The 24,164-nt window shown below is 34.8% G+C and overlaps 3 protein-coding genes across 5 annotated transcripts; 2 read left to right on the top strand and 1 right to left on the bottom strand.

Moving 5' to 3' along the window:
* Positions 1-4,140: 4,140 nt before the first annotated feature.
* Positions 4,141-7,537, top strand: LOC145136042 (ATP-dependent caseinolytic (Clp) protease/crotonase family protein). 2 transcript variants are annotated; one of them, XM_079070243.1, is made up of 10 exons: positions 4,141-4,498; positions 5,518-5,619; positions 5,810-5,932; positions 6,050-6,109; positions 6,184-6,280; positions 6,370-6,443; positions 6,525-6,578; positions 6,918-7,001; positions 7,114-7,239; positions 7,319-7,537. In XM_079070243.1, the coding sequence occupies exons 1-9, from the start codon at positions 4,199-4,201 to the stop codon at positions 7,207-7,209; spliced, it is 990 nt and encodes a 329-aa protein (XP_078926369.1). In that variant the 5' UTR covers positions 4,141-4,198; the 3' UTR covers positions 7,210-7,239; positions 7,319-7,537. The 2 variants fall into 2 exon arrangements, with proteins under 2 accessions (XP_078926369.1, XP_078926368.1); XM_079070242.1 differs by having other exon boundaries at positions 7,332-7,537.
* Positions 7,538-8,505: 968 nt separating this feature from the next.
* Positions 8,506-11,857, top strand: LOC145136041 (Phospholipid/glycerol acyltransferase family protein). The gene is made up of 7 exons (XM_079070241.1): positions 8,506-8,892; positions 9,424-9,542; positions 9,629-9,694; positions 9,778-9,975; positions 10,112-10,230; positions 10,929-11,034; positions 11,150-11,857. Exons 1-7 carry the CDS (start codon positions 8,673-8,675, stop codon positions 11,615-11,617), a joined length of 1,296 nt encoding a protein of 431 aa, XP_078926367.1. The 5' UTR covers positions 8,506-8,672; the 3' UTR covers positions 11,618-11,857.
* A 751-nt stretch (positions 11,858-12,608) lies between these two features.
* LOC145137175 (Polynucleotidyl transferase, ribonuclease H-like superfamily protein) lies at positions 12,609-18,801 on the bottom strand. Of its 2 annotated transcripts, XM_079071311.1 has the most exons (15): positions 18,570-18,801; positions 17,129-17,316; positions 16,762-16,818; positions 16,554-16,619; positions 16,306-16,439; positions 16,097-16,206; positions 15,758-15,883; positions 15,572-15,642; positions 15,421-15,480; positions 15,096-15,151; positions 14,946-15,006; positions 14,582-14,849; positions 13,492-13,673; positions 13,083-13,381; positions 12,609-12,928 (listed from the first exon to the last, which is right to left on the bottom strand). In XM_079071311.1, exons 2-15 carry the CDS (start codon positions 17,216-17,218, stop codon positions 12,805-12,807), a joined length of 1,704 nt encoding a protein of 567 aa, XP_078927437.1. In that variant the 5' UTR covers positions 17,219-17,316; positions 18,570-18,801; the 3' UTR covers positions 12,609-12,804. The 2 variants fall into 2 exon arrangements, with proteins under 2 accessions (XP_078927437.1, XP_078927438.1); XM_079071312.1 differs by lacking the exon at positions 17,129-17,316 and having other exon boundaries at positions 18,570-18,800.
* Positions 18,802-24,164: the final 5,363 nt, after the last annotated feature.

Below are 24,164 nucleotides of genomic sequence, written 5' to 3' on the forward strand. Positions count from 1 at the left end.
GATTGGAAGCTTGGAAATTGGATTTTGAAGAAAGAAGGTTGTTGCTGGACAACTTGACCACTCGTCAGTGTTTTGGCCATATCTCATGAACCGTAACTCCGATTGACGAGATTCAAAATGTTCTGAAAACTAGACACAATTTCGGACGACTTTAGTGTTTTGAGAAAATGTTGATTCCAAGAAAACTCGACAAGTTGATTAGAAAGTTCGCGATTCTTGACGCTGACTTGCCGTACACAAGATTTTAATGACCAACTCGACGAGTTGGGTCACAAACTCGTCGAGTTGGCTCTGTTTTCATAACTTATATATAGAAACACTTCTCATTCGAACCCTAATTAATTGGGAAGCTTTACGATTTTTGGAGGCCAGAAGGGTTCTTGGAGTTGTGGTTTTCGAGATTTCAACTTAGATATCAATTTGGAAGAAGATCAAAGGCAATAACACATTACTTTTATCTTAATCTTTTGCATGAACCATGTTTCAATCATTAGATTTCGTTTTTAGTTTGTTATTTGCTGTAGATATGAGCTAGAAACTCATTACTTCTGTTTAGACTAGATGAATTTATGAATATGGTGTGATTTTATGGCTTGGATTAATTTGATTTGGTGAATTTTGTTTTGTTAAGCTTGTTAAAGATCCTCATGTGTTAACAATAACTATTTTCTATTAATTATCAAGTATATTAAGTTGCATGAACATCTCTTAATTGCTTGTCTCGTATAATTTATGTGAAAACAATGTTATATGCCTAGGAATAGTGAACATGAAACTAGGGGTTAATTATAAAATAGGTAAGTCAATGTGTGAGCTTGTGTGACGAACCATCATACAAGAAGTTAATTGAATTAGCAATTTAATTAGCTAACTACAAGTCTTACTAAACCCGAATCAATAAACTAGGAAACTCATTAGTTTAACCAACTGGCCACTTTTGAATTGGTTTGTTTTCTAAGGATTAGTAATAGTGAACATGAACCTAATCACATTAATCGGTAGCCAATGACAAATTAATCCATTGCACGTGCCATAAAATCAACCATAAGAATAAGTAAGTCGAACCTGAACAAAAGTCTCCTTTAATATTGAGTTTAGTTGATTTTTATTTGTTTTAGCGGTTAATTGCTTTGTTTGAGTGTTAGATAAGTGCTTAAGTTTCTAGTCTTGAAAAACTAGAGAAAACCTCCTTTCTTTTATTATTTGTTTTTTAACATAATTCTAGTAGTTAGTTTATTTACCGTTCCCTGTGTTCGGTACCCTGCTTGCTTAACTATGCCACCATTTGACAGGTACACTGCCTTTTGTGTGTCTAAATTATATTTAAAAAGTAGGACTAAAACTAGTGCAATAAACAGACATCATGTAGACCGAAGACTCTAACCGAGATCTCAAAACCGAAAACCGAAGTTGACCTAACCGAGAATGCGAGGGGCTGAAGTGCAGACCGAAGACGTGGACCGAGAAACGAACTGAAAATGAAGATGTACTGAGAACTTGAGTACCGAGAACCCTAACCGAGAATGCGAAGCCAAGACCGAGAACACTGAAGCTGAGAACTCTGACCGAGAATGCGAGGCCGAGAACTCTGACCGAGAATGCGAGGCCGAGAACCTTAACCGAGAACGCGAGGTCGAGAACCATGACCAAACCGAGAACCAGTAGCCGCCACCGAGAACAGCGAGGCAGAGATCAGAGCGCATCTGACCTAACCGAGAACGAAGCTAGCCGCCGAAGACTCTTGAAGCCCTATCCGAAGACGAGGTTTGCCGCTGAGAACTCCGAGGGTTGTGACCGAAGACCTTAAAAAAAACGCCAAAAACACGAAATTTTCAAGTTTTAAAAGCCAAACTCGATCAAAACTCTAAAATAATGAAGAACACGAAAAACAAACAGCCAAAATTTCGTCAAAAATAAATCAAAATGCCAGAAACTCCAAGAAAAACTCCAAGAAACGGTTAAAATCTTGCCAATTCGATTGATACTAATCCTTAACTCTGATACAAATTGTAAAACCCAATCTTGTGATGTATCAATCGATTTCACTATGATGGTGCGGAATCCCAATCTAGTGAATGATGCAAAATGTAATATGGAATAAGAACACAATGATTAATCTTCAGTGCACACTATTATTGATTAATAGTCAGGTACATGAAATTCACAATGACGCTCTTGGTTCTCTCTGTCTCTCTAAAACATGATATGTGCTTCTTGGAATGATCAATTGAATGACTCATATAACACTATATATACCTAGACCTAAATACAAAGGCCAAGCCCAATACCCAAAACCGAAATCACTTACATCCGAGATCAAGGAGATTTCGGTCCTAAACCGAAGACTATAAAAGCATTGAAAAGCAAATTATAAACCACAAATTTATGTCCTAACATAGATGATATGCTATCTTCTGGAGTCTGTAGTTGATTCAATATTTAACCAAAATATGATTTTTTTTACATTCTAAATTAAAGTACAAACACTAAATTACATGCAGAAAAAAAATCAAGTAAGACTTCATATGAGTGAGTTATGTACATTTTAAAAGTGGGACATATTCCAAAAGAAAAAATGCCGAAACAGAAAATACACAACATTGATATGTTGTCTTCCAAGGCCTATAGCCGATTCAATATCTAACCAAAATATGTGTTTGTACAATCTAAAATGAAGTACAAACACCAAATTACATGTTGAAAAAAAATTCAGTAATTTCGACTTCATACGAATGAGTTATGCATATTTAAAAAAAGGAGAAAGATTAAAAAAAAGTGTTGAAACAGAAAAAATGCAACATCGATATTCTTTCTTTCGGGTCATGTATCTGATTCAATATCTAACTAAAATATACGTTTGTACAGCCTAAAATGAATTACAAACACCAAATTACATGTTAGAAAAAAAATCAAGTGATTCCGACTTCATATGAATGAGTCATGCGTATTTTAAAAAATGGAAAAAATGTCAAACCGGTTCCGATTTTTAGAACAGAGACTGGTTTTCATAATGAAGAACTGGTAACCAGACCTTATTACCAATTCTGATTTTGATTTCGGTTCCGGTCCGATTCCGGGTCGAACAATTCTAAAGCTCATCCCTATATAATATATATATAAGTATCAATTACATGTAAATGTAAAGTTTTATATGAGGGTTTACATAAATTTAAAGGGAAATCTTCGAAAAAGTCCTAAAATTTTACCCTAATTTACTAAAAAATCCCAAACTAAAATTTGTTTACAGAAAAACATGAATTACCGGTAAAAATGGCGATTTAACCTATTTTTCCCGGTTTACCGGTTTCATTAAAGTCCCATTATTTTACCATAATTTACGATTAACTCCCAAACTAAAATTTAGTGATGATTTTGCCCTTTTCTCCATGTAACATACATTTTACCGATTTCATTGTTGACATGAACGCCTAGTTATTAAATGAGTTGATGAGATGAATATGTTAGGTTATATAATTTTATGTTTACCATAAAACTTGATATCCTGATGCATTGTATATTTTTTAGAATATAAAATACATCCAACGAAGACTGCAATAATTACATAAACTAGCAACAACTTCGTTATTTTTACGTTTATAAGAAATTTCTAATTGTCTATCTAAACTTATGTAACTCAATATATTCATCTCATCAGACATCAACTCATTTCCTGTTGTTTTTTTTTCCTGGAAACATATATTTTATTGGTTTCATTGCTGACCTAAATGCATAGTTATAAATGAGCCCATGAGATGGATATCAAATTTTACAGTAAACGTAGCATTATATAACTCATCGCATTCATCTTATCAGCTAATTTAATGACCAGGTGTCCAAGTCAACAATGAAACCGATAAAATATATGTTATATGGAGAAAATAGTCAAATCATCACTAAATTTTAGTTTAAGACTTATTCGTAAATTAGGTTTAAATAATGAGACTTTAATGAAACAGGTAAACCGGGAAAAAGGGTCAAATCGTCATTTTTACCGATAATTCATGTTTTTTTGTAAACAAATTTTAGTTTGAGATTTTTTCGTAAATTAGGTTAAATTATATTACTTTTTCGAAGATTTTCCAAAAAGTTAAATTACATAAAAACTCTTATCTTTATATATTCTCATGATACAATATCCAAATCCTTGCCTTTTTATTACTTCCTTAAGAAGAAGCTCCTCTTCTGTGCGCACCCACAGATGTCCACGGGCTTGAGCGTATCGATGGCGTCTTCTACAATCCCTTGTTGTTCACCCCCCGCTTCTTATTCATCGCCGTGGTTCCGACGAACCACGGTTAAGACCCACTGTTCACTGCTCGCTAGAAACAGTATCAAAGCTCCGTTGCCTCCGCTAAACCCTAAAGATCCATTTCTTTCCAAACTCGCATCACTGGCCGCTAATTCACCGGAAAATCTCCTTAATCGACCGGTTAACTCCGACACGCCGCCGTACTTGGACCTTTTTGACTCTCCAACGCTCATGGCTACTCCCGCTACCGTACGTAACATCTATTTCTTATTAGTTATTACCTAATTTTGTGTGTTTGTTTCGTATATCCTTGTAGTCGTTTTATAACCTGTTGCTAAACTAGTACTAGCCCTAGCTCAATTTTGAGCAAATAGACAAGGTATTTACATCTCGTGCATTTAAAAACCACTAATCATGGAGTATACTTTATATTTTGGGTTGTGTTTTAGAAACTGGTTCTACTGTTAACGAATTACATGGGGCCTTCCCTTAAATACAAGTGGAAAACACATTGTAGTGCCTTATTTCTGCTCTTATAGAAACTAAGGATGTTGCTTGTTGTATTATTCTAGGATGAATAAAGAACGTATTGTAAAACCAAAGTTGAAACGATATGAATTTCAAGTCTTTACACAAATCAAGCAGTTGGTTCTGAGATTTGTTTCTGAAAGTGAGAGCCTTGACATGGAACCAAGGTTCTTCACATGTGCCATATTTTTCTTATAGCTTTTTTGACACATATCCATGGGCTCATTGTAATTCTAGCCCTTTTTGATGATAGGGTTATATGCAAGAAATGGAAATGTAATTTCATTGATTTGTTTATTACATCATCCTAATTTCATTTCTTTCTATTACATCATTGTAGTTTGAAAAAAAAGTACCCAATCATAGGAATGTCGTTCAAACAAGTGTTTAATCATCATCCTAATTTCATTTCTTTCTAGCCCTTTTTGATGATAGGGTTATATGCAAGAAATGGAAATGTAATTTCATTGATTTGTTTATTACATCATCCTAATTTCATTTCTTTCTATTACATCATTGTAGTTTGAAAAAAAAGTACCCAATCATAGGAATGTCGTTCAAACAAGTGTTTAATCATGACATGCGATGTGATGGAGACCATATTAGGGATGAATCACCTTTTATCATTAGTAAATTCTCCCTTAATTGTGTGATGGTTAATAATATCTTAATTGTTTGCATTACATTTTACTTGATAAAACTTAAATCAATAACAAAATAATCATAATTTTTTCTAATAGGTGGAAAGATCTGTCTCTTACAATGAACACAGGCCAAGAAGGCCACCTCCAGACCTTCCATCATTGCTTCTCCATGGAAGAATAGTGTACCTTGGCATGCCAGTGGGTAGCTTGTTCTTGTTCTTACTTCCATTTATTTGTTATTATAATAGCATCCAATTTTCTTTTCTTTCTATTAGAGTTATGGGAAGAAATGAAAGTAGGATGCTATAATAAATAAATCAACAAAAGTATGTTGCTATATCTATCTATACATAAAGACTTATGGAGGCGTTGTATGATTATGTATCAGTTGGTGCCAGCTGTCACTGAGCTGATCATTGCAGAGTTAATGTATCTTCAATGGATGGATCCCAAAGAGCCTATATATCTTTATATAAATTCTACAGGAACTACTCGTGATGATGGTGAATCAGTGAGTTTGTTTTCTTGAGCTTCCTTCTTTTAGCTTGCATGTTTTGGGTTGATGTCATCATAAATCAATAAAAGTAGTTTGCTATCTTTTGATAAAAGAATGATTTTATATGATTAGGTTGGAATGGAGACAGAAGGTTTTGCAATTTATGATGCTATGATGCAATTGAAAAATGAGGTAACTTTTATAAGATCTCTGAACAAGTATATGCATATTCATTCAAACAATCATTTGCAACCTTTTATGTGCAGATACATACAGTTGGAGTAGGGGCTGCTATTGGTCACGCATGTCTATTGCTTGCTGCAGGGAGTAAAGGGAAAAGATTTATGATGCCACATGCAAAAGGTACTCATATAATAATTTATATATTTTGTTATATATCTTTTCTTTATTTATTGTATTTGTATTTGAAGTAATGAGTATGTTACTTTTAGCTATGATACAACAGCCTCGTATTCCATCATCTGGATTGATGACAGGAAGTGATGTTTTGATACGTGCAAAGGAGGTTGGTTTTAACATTTAAATTTGCTTTTTTTTTTTTACCAACTTCACCTTTTTACTATTTATAAATTATAATTACTTACAGGTCATCATTAACAAGGATACACTTGTTGGTCTCTTGTCAAAGCACACCGAAAATGTGAGTCATTGCTCTTTTTTCTTCTCTCTTTTAGGCTTTGTACCGTGATTGGGACAAAAATCACCCAAAAATATGGAAAAGATGTTGATACCCTTCTCATCTTCATCATCTTAAATAGCCCTAGAAAGCTTGTCTAGTCCAATTTAATTCAATCCCATGTAATTGTCAAGTTAACCTTAGGAGGTTGTGTGTGTTACATGGAACAAGAGTGGAGATAGGGAGTGATAAAAGGATGAGGAGGGCATTTATGTCTTTTGCACAAATACACAAGAAAAGAAACACTAATTGGATTGGATGAAGATATAATATACTATATTGATTGTTGTTTGATTAAATCAGTCAGTGGAGACAGTAACACAAGTGATGAGAAGGCCTTTTTATATGGATTCCACCAAAGCTAAAGAGTTTGGTGTAATTGATAAGGTAAACCCAAACCCAACCCATGTTCTAATAATTCACTAATATTTTTTGTATTATTGTATATCTTATTTAATTTATATTATAATCATGTGATTTGATTTGATTTGGTGTTTAGATACTGTGGCGTGGTCAGGAAAAGATCATGGCAGATGCAGCCCCACCAGAGGCGTGGGATAAGAATGCTGGGATTAAGTCTCTTGATGCAATGTAGATTATTCTCTTATACTCTACTCTACTCTAGGTAAAATGCCCTTCCTTGCTTCCCTTGATAAGTATGCTGTAATTAAATCTCTTGACAGCTTAAAAACTAATGTTATCAGATTTTGGGTGTAGGATTGGATTGGATTGAACAGACAGACGACAGGGATGGAATGAATATTGAAGTTCCCTGTTGTAAGAAATATGATTAACCTGTTGTTTTCGAATCAACCCAACCCAACCCAAAGATTACACTAAATTGTGCCGGATAGTGTTCTACAACATAACTTAGATATATGGCATTATTACCGAATCCTCAGAGTAGGAGGCTTATTTCAGTATTTCACTGTTGAAAACTTGTATACTGAATCATGCTTATTTTTAAAAAAGAAAAAAAAACTCGTAGCCATATATATTGGAATTGGAACTGTCATATTGGATGGAAGATCTCTCTAGACACCCGTGTGCTCACCTCACAAGGTTTCTGACCTTGACCTTGGCCTTGACCAGACCCACAACAGGATGGATACAAATTAAAAATGCAATTTAGATCGGTTTATGTGAAAATACATTAATTTCAGTTATATTTTATTGTTAAATACATAAACATTTTATGGTTATATATAAGGGTGAGATCGATACTGGAACAGTGGGACAGAACTGGTATTGAACCAAAAGTTCCGAAACAAAATGGCACAAAAGTAATTCAGTTCGAGAAAATAGATTTAGTTTGAGCTTAGAAGTGAGAAAAATACTAACCAAAAGTTCTGAAACCAAAATAGCACACAAGTATTGATTTGGTACCATCAATATTTTTGTTCACCTTTCGTTATAAAAGATAATATATATCTTTTCTTGTTTTGAGTTAAACAATGCTTTTCTCTACTAGTTGGAAACAAAGGATTACTACTAATTAAACAACTTTGTTTATTAACTAAGAAATCTTGATATATTTCAAATATGTACAAACATGAAACAACCGTTATCATTACAACAACTTTACGAAGTGTTTTATAAAAATCTTTCTATAATTTTTTTCTAAAGGTTAAAAGAAAAGCAAAAAGGATTTGACCAAAGTTAGAGTAAAGCTCCAATGTCAACTGAACTCTTCAACAACTGTTTTTTTAATTTTACAAATAAATTTTTTTTTTATATACTACATGACAGATTTGAGTTTTTGGCCCCAAGCCTTTAATAGAGTCGCCTACTTGCCCCACCCATTAGCATACCGGATAGCCTTACCGACTTACCGTCGTCACGACACAGTTCGTTCATAAAATAAAACACCAGAATTTGAGTTATTCCGTGAAACGAATCAACGATTAGTTTTCCTCAGTATTTACAAGCAGTTTACCTGCAAAACGATTTTTTTTTCCTAAGAAAAAAACCAAACAAACAACCTAAAAGGCCAGTCTCACTCAACTTTCCTGTGCACTATCCCCCCTAACTCTTTCCCTGAGCATTAATCTGATAACGATGGAGGGTCGTTGGTTCCAGAAGGAAGATCGGTGGAAAGACAGAGCGCTATGTCTACAACACCGCCTCAGAGATCGTTTCCGAGTCGTCGTCGACCAACACCGTCGCCGACATAGGTCCAGTGGGTACGTTTCCTCTGCGACGCAACCCTGGCTTCAACGCTTTCGCCATTTCCGAAGTCAAACATTAGCCACTTCTTCCACTTTATACCGTAAAAGAGGTTCGGCTAAAACCTACTACAATTGAATTGCCTGCCTGTATCCATAATTCATATCAGTAACTTTTATCTGCGTGAATTGAAAGAATCAGTAAGATAATCTTATTTTATGGCAATAATTTTTTTCTTGACCTAAGGTGATACCTGCGTATATGAATTGATGTGGGACATAAGGAACACATGTGTAATCAGAAGTGGTAATGTTCAAGATATATGAAATCGTTTTAGAATTTCTTGTGTACAAGAATTGCAGTTCATTTTATGGTAGTGAAAATGGGCATTATTGTTGAAGTCATTTGCTTATAAATCTATCAGCTAAACCTATATGATTAACACATGAACAACAGTACACAATCCTTGTTGATTTTGTGAAGGTGATGAAGAAGCTATATATAATTAGCAAAGTAAATCAAACACTCCTTTAAACTTCTAGATATAGAGTACATGTCATGATGTTAGTGCATTTTTCTGTATCTAGCACATATGATTAGCAAAAGTAAATCAACTGTGTTTTTTTTAATATGTAATCTGCAGTTAGCAAAGAGTTTGATACAGAAGAGGATTCAGTTCTTACCCAAATACTTCAGGCTGTTGCTGTTCCTGTTATTGGAAATGTTTGCCATGTTTTCATGCATGGACTAAATCATGTCCAGGTAAATGAAATGATCTCAATTAAGTCTCCTAATTTGTAATCACCTCAAAAACAAATGCTGGAAGTAGTTCTTGTTTTGTATTGCAGATATATGGAGGTGAAAAATTACAACAAGGATTGCTCAACAGACCTGATAAGACACCACTTATCACAGTAAGCCAATGATGAACATTGTGCTATGTTGTTTTTTCATCATTCTTCTACATATCCTTGAATGGGTTGTTTAATAAATGTAGGTAAGCAATCATATTGCTTCCATGGATGATCCATTGGTTATTGCTGCACTTCTTCCTAAAAGTCTTCTTTTGGATGCTCGTAACTTGAGATGGACACTTTGTGCTACTGATCGTTGCTTCCGTAATCCACTCACTTCTGCATTTTTTAAGTGTGTTAAAGTTCTTCCTGTCTCTCGTGGTGAAGGAATTTATCAGAAGGTATGGGTTCACGTGCTTTTTTCCTTGTGCAATGATCCTTTAATTTCTTTTCTGGGGTTGATTAGTTATATTTGACCTATCAAAAAAACATCTAATTGGAGATGCATTCATTCTCATATGGTTAATTTTTGGTTAGGGTATGGATGTTGCCATTGCAAAACTAAATAGAGGTGGGTGGGTCCACATATTCCCTGAAGGCAGTCGTTCCCGAGATGGTGGATCAACTATGGGTTCTATAAAGAGAGGCGCTGCAAGGTTAGGATCTCATTTTCTCTTATATGCCTATTGCCTAAGGCCTAATCTTATCTTCTTACTGGGTGTGGTAAGAGACTGGGTCTGGTATGACTCAGTCAGATCTGACTCAATCAGCAACTATCAAACAAGGGTAGAGCCAACAAAACAATTAGGGAAGGGAAGTCTAGTGTAGGTAGACTGTGTGAGGTGATCAAGAATTCATGATCAACCATTTAGCTTTTAGTTTTCAAGTGGAAGGCTTTTTATTGTTTGTCTGACCTAAATATGGTTAATTGTCGCCTTTTTGTTGTCTTTATCCAATACTCAATATGGTTAAGGCCTAAGGGTTAAATGCAAGAAATAGAAAAGGTACTTTTATTGATTTGTTTATAATATTATAGCATCCTACTTTCATTTCTTACCATAGAACATTCTACTTTGAATAAATCTACCAAATTATAACAATGTCATCCAATACAAAGCAATTTTCACTGCTATAATTGGATAGTTTTTTCAAAGCATGGTATCCTAATAAGAAAGAGAATTCAAAGTACTTCAATATGAAGAAATGAATGTACCATGCTATAAGTACACAAAAAATTTGAAAATTCTTCCACATTGTTAATCTTGGATGCTATAATTTTTCATTCAAAGGGTTATTTTTGAATTAAAGTTGAATTAGCCATAATTGTTTACTAAATTTGAAAATTCTTCCATAGGTTAATCTTGGATGCAGACAATGCCCCGATGGTTATTCCATTTGTGCATGCAGGGATGCAAGAGATGATGCCTGTTGGAGCCTCGTTTCCTAGGGTTGGCAAAACGGTACAAATATTTGGAACCTGTTCTGTCATGTCATGTCATGTTCTGTTTGTCTTGTCATGTGTTGTCCTGTTGCAAAAAACACTATTCATGTTTCTAATCGGTGTGAAATTTTTAGGTGACGGTACTTGTGGGTGATCCAATCGACTTCAAAGATGTACGAGACTTGGAACAGGACAACACTGTTCCAAGGGGAAATCTATACGATGTTGTCTCTACAAGGATTGGTGATCGTCTCATTAAACTAAAAGCACAACTTGACAAGTTACTTCAAGTGCAAACCGACGATGTTGTTCAACATTTTGATGATAATAATGATAATAATAGCAATAAACAGGATCACGAGGAGTATTTTAAGGTTGAATCTTCTTACAAAGGCTTTGGGATTGACCTCATGGGTTTTGCTGCAAGAGGTTTGTTTGTGAATCAGAAAATGAAGGAACATGTGGTTGAAGGGGGGATAAGTATAAGGCCTTTGCCTTTGAGGGCATGGAACAGTTTTTGGAGACAACTGTTGCATAATAATGATAATGGAGTTGCTTCACTCTATGTTGTCGGGGGCCACTTGAGACTTTTACGTCCATAGAAATAGAAAGCCTTGTTTGTACCGTGTGTTTGGCATGCATTAGACTGGTAGCGAGTGAATGAGATAAAATAAAAATGTGGGACAAAGACTCCCCTCCTCATCTCTTGTCTCTTGTGTGTGAGTGTCCTTATTCTCATCCTTCAAAACAGTCTTAGAAAGCTTGTAAAGCCCTTTTTGGGTAACAAACAAACATGCAAATTGTTCATTTTAGATTAAAATGTATAACAACTTTTTGACTCATTGTTGAATGCTTATTTATATGATAAATTGTCATTATTTGCCGTTTTATGTAACCTACACATATTATGCAACCATGTTATCTTGTTAAATATGCTACATGATATATTGTGGTTATAGAACGACATCCCATTGCATATTTGACTAAGAAACATGCAAAAATGGGGAGAAACTGTGAAAAATCCTTTGTGTAAAGTGTAAACAGACATTAGTTAAGGCTATAGAGGCGAAGATAATAACTTACTTTGGCTTTTCCTTTCTCATTTATATATTTACTAACGCATGCTGACAGCTGGAAATTATGTTATAATGACTAATAGAGAAAAAGGGAAAATATGTCATCATGTCTTATTACACATAAGGCTAAGGGGAGTGGTAACCCTCCTAGCACCTTGGCACGTCAGCTTTTTAATTGTCATTTCATTTTTCTTCATTTAGCACCTAATCTTAACATTTAGTAGGGAGTGGTAGCATCAAATATTGTGTTATTTTTATTTAAAAAAATAATAATAAAAGGAAAAGAAAAAAGCAGCAAGCCAATCAAAATCCATTTCCCTTCTCTTTCTCTCTTTCCTCTCGCTACATGACTAGCGAGCCACTTTTGGCGACGACCTTAGCGAGTTTGAACGGAATGGCTTTGGCGATCTTAGCGAGCTGGAGGCGAGTCCCTAGCGAGGGCCACTCCCTCCAGCCTAAGAGTTAAGTGCCCACAAAAAACCAAAACCCCCACATGTTTCTTTTTCTGCAAAAATACTGACAACCGAAGAGCAAGTTTTGTTTCATGGAAATGACAAGTCACCATGGATATAGTTATCATTCTTCACAATTCAAGGCCTATTATACACTTTTTTTTAAATATCCAAATTTAATTTAAGCTTTTCTATAGAACACAACCTCACCCACCCTCAAAATTAAAACACCAAAAGGGCCGGATGTTGACCGGTTGACAATCAATGTTTGACCCCAACAAAACACAAACCTACTTCAGCCTGAGCCTGCAACTCTTCCAAGACCTTTACAAGATGTTCCCGAGGCATGTTTATGTCCGCCTTCTCTGCAAGCATTTTCCTCAATCTTCATCCATCCATCCACATTCACATGCACATAACAAAATAACAATTAAAAAAATAAAAACCCTTACTATAAATGCTACTTCAAAAATATATGTTTCGACTTGTTCTTACCAATATAGGTAAAAACAATATATGTATGGGTAAAAAAATTGTACCTTCGAACAATTGCAGAGTCTCCATGACCTGAGCAAACTATTAGCATGGCATTGTTAGGTAAATTGGAGTAAATGTTTTTTATTCTGGAATTCAATTGATTAAGAACTTGCTTCAAATCAGGTGTGACTGTGTACTTGATGCTTTTTCTAGCCTTGGACTTGTTATTACTACAAGTAAGCAAAGCTATCATCTCAGCCACTTTGGTATTCAATGCCACGTCATCATCTGCTTGTTTCTTGTAATAACTACTCAGTTCTGTAAACTGGGCCCACACAAAATGTACTTTCTCGTTTTTTACCTGTGGTTAATTAAATGGTTAAAGTAATAGCCTCCAATACATATGTAAATGTAAGTACATTGTTATTTATTGCATTTAGCCCATAATTATAGGATAAGTAAGTAAAGTACTTCTTTAATGGCTTTCGAAAGAGCTTCATCATCACAAGTCACAGGAATGGAATGTGATGATTCTGAAGCATATCTTTTCACTATTGATATATTATCAATAAAAGATGAGGCCTTCCCAGAGTCACCCAAAACTGTAAGAAATTTTTTCCTTGTAAATGATGGAGGTCGACCAAAATCAGGCCCTGTTTCAAAAAAAACAAGTGGATAAATTATACTGAACATAAAAACTATAGTGAAAAATTTTCAACTATGAGATCTCATCATTGCCAGTTGCCAAAAGAATGATAGGTTAACACTTTTTGTTTTATATAAAATTAGGGTGATATTACCCCCGCCTTGCGAGGGTGTAATTTGTAAATTTTGTATTAGGTAGGACCATTTTTGTAATTTTTTTAAAATGTGGACTGTTTCTGGAAATTAAAGGGACAGTTTTAGTAACTTATTTTCTACACAGGGACCAAACCTGCCAACATACGTAAGTCTTAAAACACATGGACCTTTTCTGTAAAACAAATCTGCACATGGACCTTTTCTGTAAATTACAGCGACTGTTTTCGTTATTTATTTTCTATGTAGGGAACAAATTCAAACCTCACTTTTGTAAATTTGATATTAGGAAGGGGCATTATGTAATTTTTTTAACATACACACCATTCCTGTAAATATAATTCTGCACAGGGACCTATTCTGTAAATTACAGGGACCGTTCTTGTAATTTACTTTCTATGTATGGACCAAACATGTCAAACCTGCAAATTTGCCAGTATACAAAAGGTAAAGGGGTGGAAAATGTAGGTGTTCAGATTTGAGAGGGGTAAAACTGACATTTTACAAAGTAGGGGGTGGAAAGTGCAAATGTATCAAAGTCTAGGAACCAAATCTGCCAACATAAGAAAGTTTTGTGGCCAAAGTCTAAAGTAACAAACTTTTGTGGCCAAAGTCTAAAATAAGAAACTTTTGTGGCCAAATTCTAAACCCATAAAACCCTAATATGTCTGATTAAATTGGTCTAAGTAATCGGGACAATATATTTGATACATAGTTAAAAGAAAGAATAAAAAATGAGTACAAGAGTTTTAAATTTTTTTACCATTTTTAATCTTTAAAAAGGCTAGATCCATTGCAGCTTTTGCATCCTCAATACTATCATGTCCATTTCCTGAACCTTGTATTTCTCTCTCAAGGAATTTCCTTGTGAGGACACGAAGTGCAATTTTGTAGGTCCCACCTCGCGAATGCTTGTATAAAACAGCAGTGTCAATCACCAAATTATGACAGATTTTTAAAGCCAATAAATCATTCTCCAATGAATGTCCAACTAAAATCGTTTCTCTATTAACTATCTGTAGAAACTCTTCCTGAAATTAAACCATGGTTTAGTAATTAGTATTTAGTAATTGGTAATTGTTGATTAATTTAAAAAACTAGACAATAGAATTTAAAAAACGGAAAACCTGAATGTCTTTTAGAGTTGTTGTGACTCCATTCAACATCTCACTAGTTATTCCACTATACCTGAATACAGAAACCTCTTATTAATATTATATACATATAAAAAGATTTAATTGGTTTGCTTATGTGGAAATTCAAATAGAAGAAAGTACCTAGTGTTGTAATCAGTTATTGCATTTGTTGGTTTAACCAATTTATCCAACAAAACCTGAAAAATACACCATAACTTTATTGTAAGATGATTAGGTTAAGTTTTATAAAACTTAATTCAGTAGACTATATATATATATATATATATATATATATATATATATATATATATATATATATATATATATATATAGGTGTTTTCTTTTGACTTAATGGATAAACTTTGTATTTTATTTCAGCTACTTGTTTATTATAATAAGAGATAAGAGATTAAAGCATGATTAAATTTAAACATTATGGAATGAGGAAGCTCAAATTTTAAGCTACCTGTCCTTTAAAATCTATCAGTGTTACTCTTGTAAGCTCAAATCCCTCATTTGTGATACACTGAAATATTTCATGAAACAATATAAATGAAAAGGTATTCACCAAAATTATTATTAAATTAAATCTTTGTAACAATTAACAAAATCCTTACCATTTCACAATCAACTCCCACTATTTCATGGGTGGGTTTTCCAGATGTTGCAGGAAGAGTTGAGAGAAAATCTGAAATAAAACAGTCAAAAGTTAAGACCTGAAACATTTGTTTTAAGCAAAAACTATCGATTGATAAATTAAAAGCAATGTAAACAAAGAAATACAAGAGGAAGAATCTGGTAACCTGATTGATCATGGATGTATCCATTATCTTCTAATTCCTTTGTGGTAAGGGTATAATAGGAAATTGGAAATGGGATGCTTTTCATGAGCTCAGAAAATGCCAAATCATCAGGAATAGGCCATGTTCCTGAATAAATATCAAATAACAATTATTCTTATTTCAATTTCACATGCTAATTAATATCTACCAAAATCTTTTGATTATTATGCAAATACGTATAAACATGTCTTATATCATCCATAAATAAATTAAGTATAGCAAATAGTTGCATTAGCATAGCATTTTTACAGGGGCAAAATGACCAAAATGTCCTTGGAGTGAACTTAAAAAATTTGTTACCTTGTTCAGATATAGGTCTAGATTTCTTTGTAAATGTATCTGCTTCTCTTTTTCTCTTAACCTTACATGTAAGAAGAGCATCTATAGTCTGCATTCCATCTGATACACAGCTGTGAAAAGATTAAAACATGATTGCTATGAGTCTATGAGAATAGTTATTAGTTATATTCAATAAACAAGTGAAGGGGCAATTATGTCAAAACACCAACCTGGGCGCTAACACTGCCCTTGGGATGCCACAACATTCTTTTAAGCTGTGTAGTATTTTAGACTGTGAGAGGTAGATTGCTGCATCAAGACCAGGGACATAAAGCATAACCACTTTTGGAATCAGAGGCTTATTCTGCAAATGAAAAACTAATCTTTTTAAACAAAAACATTGTTCATTTGTTTATATGCAAAAGATCCTACATTGAATAAACTCTATTAGAAAAGGAAAAGAATGAAGGGTCACAACCTTAATGAAAACCCATGATGGCATGAATCCTTCAGCAAGTACCCATGTTATAAGCCCCTGAACATCCTGTTAAGTTTACATAAACCCAAATCTTAAAACATTTAAACTTTAATGACTAAACTATGTAACTTATTGTAAAACTTTATGGCTGCATTTGTTCTGGGACAAGACTTTAACAAACAGGTCTTATGTGATTATTGAAACTCACTTCCAAGTTAAGAGTTGAATTCGCTTCTGGGGTCTTAAACTCAACACCTGCTTTTGCCTGTATTACATCCACGATAAAAGTTATAATACACCACAACCAAAAGAAGCAAATGTGAAACATCAAAATTTAACTCAGTATATGCCCATCGATTATTTCAGTCATTCAGCTCTTCTCAAGACCTCTTTTCCTTGTGAAATCTCCCAAATATGGTACTTTTTAGCTATCAATCTTAATGTTTTTTTATGAAACAATAACAACAGTTTTAGTAATAAGCCATTAAAGTCGGTCTTTTTGGGCATATAGTAGTATATTAGGTTAATACATCTGCCAGTTTAAAGAAAAAAAAAATGAAGATTACTGAAAGAACCTGGGGGCCATAGACGTCAAAAAACGCGTTGTTTGTATCGCTAGTAGTGCAGACTTCATCTCCTTTGGAATTGTTTATCGGAGAGCCCATGGTCTCCGACGACTATTAGAAAACGTCGGTGTTGAACTGCCGATGAGGAAAGGGGTATTGGGGGTTTCTGCTGCAACTAAGGGGCTGTTTGGCAGGATCTGAATTTTTAAGAGCTGAATTTTTAAGAGGTCTGAATTTCTAAGAGGGTCTGAATTTTTAAGATCTGAATTTTCAAATACTGTTTGGTTGAAACCTCTGAATTACAGTGCTGAATTATAAAAATGACAATTTTACCCTTCTGTGTTATTTTTTGTTGAATTTAACGTTTTTGTTTATAAAATAACCGAATCAACTACTTGAATAATTATAAAAAAAATATAAAAACACCATATAAAATCTAAATTAAACATAAATGAAAATTAAACATTTATCCAAATCAAACATACCTCTATCATTACTTGATTATACTCAAAGCAACTAATTACAATAATACAAGAAAATCAAAGATTATACCACAAATAACAAACCTATTTCTTAATTGTTGTACCCAAAACAATTAAAAGCTCCAAAACAATGATAACCTAAAACATATCTAAAAAAGTAAAAATCTTCTATTCTCTTGTTAATTTTCACTTATTCCCCAAAATACCCTTTCCGTGTAAACCATAATTTTTTTACTTCAATCCATAATAAATATGATGTTAATGAATGCTTGGTATGAATCTTCTCCACTAATAGACACCGCATGTTCAAGATATAGCATCATACTTTCATTTAGTGAATCCATAACATGTTAATAATCAATTTCACAGATTTCAGCATAGTTTCACAAGATTTCACAGATTTTTCAGAATTAATAAGCATACTTTCATAGCATCATTTCAGAAAAACAACAAATCAAAAGAAAAAAAAATACTTCATTTGTTGTTGTTGGAAAGTAGAAAAACAAGAGAAACAACAAAAATCAAGATTTCACAACAATGTTTTTCACATATTTCAGCAACATTTCACAATAAAAACGAAGAGAAACAAGAAATCAGCAAGATTTTCAAAAAAATTCAAGAAAAAACAAAAAGAAACAAGATTTCACAGCAAAAACGAAGGAAAAAAAAACCCTGCGATTGCATAAAACTATACGCCATCTGATTTCAAAAAAAATAAAAGAAAAAAACAACAAATTTTCTATGAAATCACCCAATTCAGGGAAACAACAAAACTATACGCCATCTGATTTCAGAAAAAATAAAAGAAAAAAACAACAAATTTTCTATGAAATCACCCAGTTCAGGGAAACATAAACTTGCAAAAATCATCGGTATCAGAAAACGATAGCACATCTGAGTAATCACTGATTTCAGAAGTTATTTGTGTGTGTGTTGATGAGAATAAAAGACCGAAGGCATGATATTACCTGTAGAAGTCGTTGCACAAGTCGTCGGAGGTGGAGCCGGAGGTGCTGTGGCGTAGCAATTGGAGGTGGTGCCGGAGGTGCTGTGGCCTAGCAGTCGGAGCTGGAGACGGAGAGGAGGCCGACGACTGCGAAGACGGGGAGGGAACACAACTTCGATAGATCGATGGAGGTTTGTGTGTGCGTGTTGATGAGAAGAAAGGAGTGAGGCGTGATTTTGAGAAAAAAAGAAAGAGCGAGAACTTAAGGGCAGCTGCGTTTTTTTTTTTTTCTTTTTTTTTTTTCATATGAGGGGTGAAGTCATTTAATGTGTATTTTAAGAGGGTACCAAACAAGTCATATCTGAATTTTTAAGAGGTTAGCCTCTTAATTTTTCAATTAAGAGGTAAACAAACAGGGCCTAAGTTTTAAAGTTACAAGATTGTTTTTGTGTTTAGTTTTGAAAATCTTGGGCTAAATATGTGGACCCCTTAAAAGTTTTTGCATAAACTGAGGGTCTTAGGGTTCGGGTGGAGGTAGCATGTAAATTCAATTCACGGTATTTTTATTTTATAGCGGGGGTGTTTGGATTAACTTATTTGTTGTGGGAATAAGCATAAGCAATAAACAATAAGCAAAGGGGAGATGCTTATTAAAATTAGCTTATTTAGTTTATTCCTAATATAATAAGCTGATTTTTAAGAATTTTATCCAAACACTTAAACTTAACTTATTGTGATGGGAATAAACAATAAGCAATAAGCACCCTCTTTTTTTCCTATCCAAACACCCCCTAAATTATGATGTTTGAGGTTTTAGTTAATTTTATATAGGGATAGGTTTGAATTTATTTTTATAAAAACTGTAAAATAATAGTTTTTTAATAAAATATTTTGGGGTTAATATCAATATAGCACAATAAACGTATGTATTTTGTCCGATTTGACAATTTACATTTTTTTTCTTGCGTAATAGACCATCGAACTTTTACTGTACATGTCAATTAAACCATTATTGTTAGTTTTTAACCATTCATCCGTTAACCAGTTATCTAAATTACACGAATGGCCCTTATTATTTAAATTTCTTTTGTGGTGGGTCCCTTACCAGCTATGGTTTTAAATTACACGACCAAAATTGCCACATTTATGAAACTCTGGGGACCAAAGTGTAACATTCTCATCATCTTCCTCTAATCCTTCTATTCTATAGTTCTTGAATATCTTTAGTGGTTCAAGGTTTGGGATCTCTAGTAGTAGGAGTGGTGCTAATATAAATTTGCAACCCAATGGTACAACTAGTTCTTCTGATTCTAATGGGAGTATTACATCCCAATTCTCTTCAATTTACTCTTTCCTTTTCAGTTCAATTTATACATAATTGAATCAGAATTCCACGATTTCTACATCCAGTTCGAATGGTACTGTTTATGGATCTAGAAGTGCAAATAGTGATGCGACGACAATGAATAATGATCTGCCAAAGGTATCAAGTTCATACCTTGGCTTCTTGCTATGCTTTATGGGTTTAAGACTAGAATTGTGCTTATTTTAGGGTTTTGAGTCCTCCTTGCAAGATTGAGCCACTCCAGTAGCTAAGATTGCTAGATCTTGCCCTTTTTGAGTTTATAAGTTCGTAAAAATGGTATCTTGATCCTTGTTTTTGGTCTGTGCATGTTCTAGTTGGATTTATATGGGTCTTAATGGATTAAGATGGTTGTTGGGTCCCATTAAGACATGCAAATGCATAAAGGTGCCAACTTTATGCATTAAGAGCTTTATTTTATGGTTCTTTGAAGTTTGGGTGCAAAGTGCTTAAATGGTTAAGCCATAATATCAGTTTTGCAATAAGTCGGTTTACGAACCGCGTAATTGACCGTACGCCCAGCATACCGAGTGTTTGGTCACGATCTAGATTCGTCGAGTACCCAGCGTAGCTGAGTGTATGCCCCACGTACAGCGCTCAGCTGGGCTTTGGACTTGTTGTGTTTTTGGGCTTCGCATCTTTGGGTCACTTCTTTGGACTTTGTTGCTTTGGGCCTTTTGGTCCATCTGAGATCAACTTTTTGAGCTAAGGAATTATTAGACTTTAGGATAAGGCCCATATGGGGGTTTGGCCTAATTTTTTGTGGATCTATTGGTTTTGTGCCTTTTTGGTTTATGGATTTGGGCCTCAGTTTTGGTTTAAGCTGGGTCAGGGGTAAAATGGTCATTTTACCCCGAGTATGGATTTAGGCCTCAGTTTTGGTTCAAGATGGGCCATGGGTAAAATGGTCATTTTACCCTAAGTATGGATTATGGGCCATAGGTTGGAACCCAATTGCCATTTGGGTGTTATTTTGTGCTGATAGCTTGGGAAGTCATTAGGGCAGCAGCTAGGGATTTCTTTCAGTGAGCTTCAACATTCGAGGTGAGTCTCCTCACTGTTCTATGGGTTGAAGGCACCAATGCCGGCCTATTTGCTTTATGATTTATAGTAAGACTCGGGGGTGGCCCTCGGCACGTCTGGTCCGCCCTCCTCGGGGCCTTCAGCCTATCCGGACCGCTCGTTGGGCCTTCGGTCTGACTAGTTTTGCCTGGCCCGGGCCTGCAGTCTATCCGGTCCTCCCAGGGTGTCTTGGCCTACTGCACACAGCAGGACCTGCCTCAACCCTTTCCCCAAACCAACAAACATGTGCACATACATATAAACAAGTAAACATGCAGATCTAACAGATCACTAACATGTCAACCATCCTATAACCAAGATACCGATCTAACCGATCTCTAGCGTAGCAACCATCCTAAACCAGGATGAAATCTAGCATAGCAATAACATAGCAACCATCCTAAGCTAGGATGTAATCTAACATAGCAACCATCCTAAACCAGGATGAAATCTAACATAACAATAACATAACAACCATCCTAACCCAGGATGTAAATCATAAGGGGCCGACCTTGGTGCCGTAGACCCTGTTGATATAGTGAGGATAACTCACCTGACACTGCTGAAGTCCCACGGATGAAACTCCAGTTGCTGGTTGACAGCTTCCCGAACTGTCCACATCAAACAATACCCAATTAGTAGATGGGTTCAAATACCCAAGACCAACTCACACTCCAAAAGCCCAAAAGTCAAGTAATGGGCCAAAGCCCAATATATGGCCCAATATCACATAATCATAAAGGCTCAATTATGGCCCATCAATGGACCAATTTTCCAAATTGGGCCCAAGACTCTCACATGGGCCTTATCCTAAAACCCATATAATTATTCTAGCCCATTTGCTTATTCTTGGAAGTCCATTAATAGTTCAATCACCAAAGCCCAATAGGAAGGCCCAACTTAAGGCCCAAGTGGAATTAGGGTTTCCACATGAAATGACGATTAGGGTTATGTCACACCCCAAAACCGGAACGGCGGAATCGTTCGGGGGTGGAGGACGTCATGTACAGTATCACAACAATGCAAAGTAGTAAACAAGCAACAACATCATCCATTGCACTAATAATATAATTTTAATACAAGTGTGTTCTGTCAAGTTAAATAGACACCAAAATATGAATCAAAATAAAAGATGAGTCTTGAACGAGCTCCATCTTCTCAAAACCTGGCATCGATACCTGTCTACTGGTGACCTGAGAATACAAGTTATTTTGAAAGAGTTTATCAGCTTTAAAGCTGGTGAGATCATAAGTATATTAGTGTCTGTGTTTGTATGAAAGTGCTTGTAAGTATGTGATGTGTAAGTTTGTAAAAGTTTGTGAATGTTTGTAAAAGGTTTGAATCTCCTAGAAAACCATATGTTTCCTACTAACAGTAGCCTTCTACCAAGGCATCTAGTGGTCGTGTGTGTGTCTCTTGTAAGAGTATGTATTTTCCCAAATCTGACTATCATTAATCAAAAATATAGTTTTTACATTACTGTATATTGTGTGAAGATCACAAAGTGAATGCAATGGGAAAAATGAAATAGTACTGTAGTGTTGTATTAAGTAACTACTGTTGTACTAACTACCTTAAACCAATTGTAATTTAAAGTACCATGTGATCGGCCTGTACCATACTATCGACTATAAACACGACGATGTAAGACGTCGGAAGGAATGACGTTTGGCACCCGTAGACTTGCAAGTCCCACTGTAGCGAGCAGCAAGGTGTAGGATAGTCAATCCAGTATAGATCTATACACAAACTCAACGCTCTCCATTTAAGGAGATTCTGGATACAAGACGGGCCATGACAGGTGATGCCATGCCCCGTTACGTGGCTCACATAACTGTATTAGTGCACTTGTGTATGTATTGAATGTACTAGCTGTATTGTATGTTCTCTCTCTGTCTAGTATGTATGTATGTTCTCTCTGTATGGTATTGTTTGTTCTCTCTCTGTCTAGCATGTATGTTTTCTTGTAAAATGTATAGTATGTACTAGCTGTATTGTAATGTACTGTATGTACTAGTTGTATTGACTCATGTATGAACTGACTCATTGTATGTTTCATTGTTCTAGTAATAGTATTAGTAACTCCCTAAACTACACCTATTATAGTTTACTAGTAATATGATTTGCATGTATGAACATGTTTGTATACCTTTGCTACCCAAAGGTATTGAATAGAAAGAAGGAACCTTTATATCTATATACATATACATAATGTATAACTAGGATTCAAACGACCTTCGGACAAATAACCGATACCCTAAGCCCACAACCAAACGAGGAACATGAGGTAAGGTGAGTTATCAGTCCTAAGTCCTTTCAATCCTACTTATATAACTATATCTATAAAGATATACATTTAACAGAATATAAGTGTAAAAGAGTTTAAATAAAAGTATTTGACATGTAAAAGAGTTTGATAAAAGTATTTGACATGTAAAGGAGCTTGTAAAACAGTTTGAAAAGTAGTTTGTTTGATAACACAGTTTGAAAGTAAGAAATCCACTTGTTTGGTAGTTATTAATCACATGTGATTGATATAATAACTATAATAGATCAACTTGTATCCCCCCTATAAAAGCATTTAAAATCATTTAAAAGATTGATTAAGGGGTATGAACTCACTTGTAGTGAGTGGTTTGGATGAACGGATGGTATAGGATGCTAAGTGTCAAGTGAAGACTTGAACACACACAAGGATCCTAGTTAACATATAATAACACATATATGTATCCAATTAGTCATTTAACAACTAATTAATCAAGTTAAGACACCCTAGGACATGAAAAACACCATGATTCAAGTGCTATAAGTACTAAGGATTGCATCTAAGGGTTGTAGGGCCTTGCATTTGAGTTTAGGGTCCAAGGGTAAACTCTTTATGAGTTTACGGTTTTGGGACCAACTCCCTTGGAGTTTACGGTCGTAAACCCATGAGTTTATGGCCGTAAACCCATGGTACTTCTACCATCTTGTGTTTTGAAGCTTTATAAGTCATAAAGAAGCATTCCTACTTCAAGTCTAAGCCTTAGGAAGTGACTGTGGCATCATTTCACCCCTTTGTAGAGTTTACGGCCCATGGACCATTTCTCCATGAGTTTACGACGGTAAACTCTAATGGTTCATGGTCTTTTTGATGTTTAAGGTCCTAAGCACATCAAGGATGGAATCTAGACTAGTATCCAAGGCTTGGTA

This window comes from Lactuca virosa, chromosome 9 (assembly GCF_052849685.1).
Source record: "Lactuca virosa cultivar CGN04683 chromosome 9, Lactuca_virosa_CGN04683_v6, whole genome shotgun sequence".
In the NCBI taxonomy this organism is placed as follows: domain Eukaryota; kingdom Viridiplantae; phylum Streptophyta; class Magnoliopsida; order Asterales; family Asteraceae; genus Lactuca; species Lactuca virosa.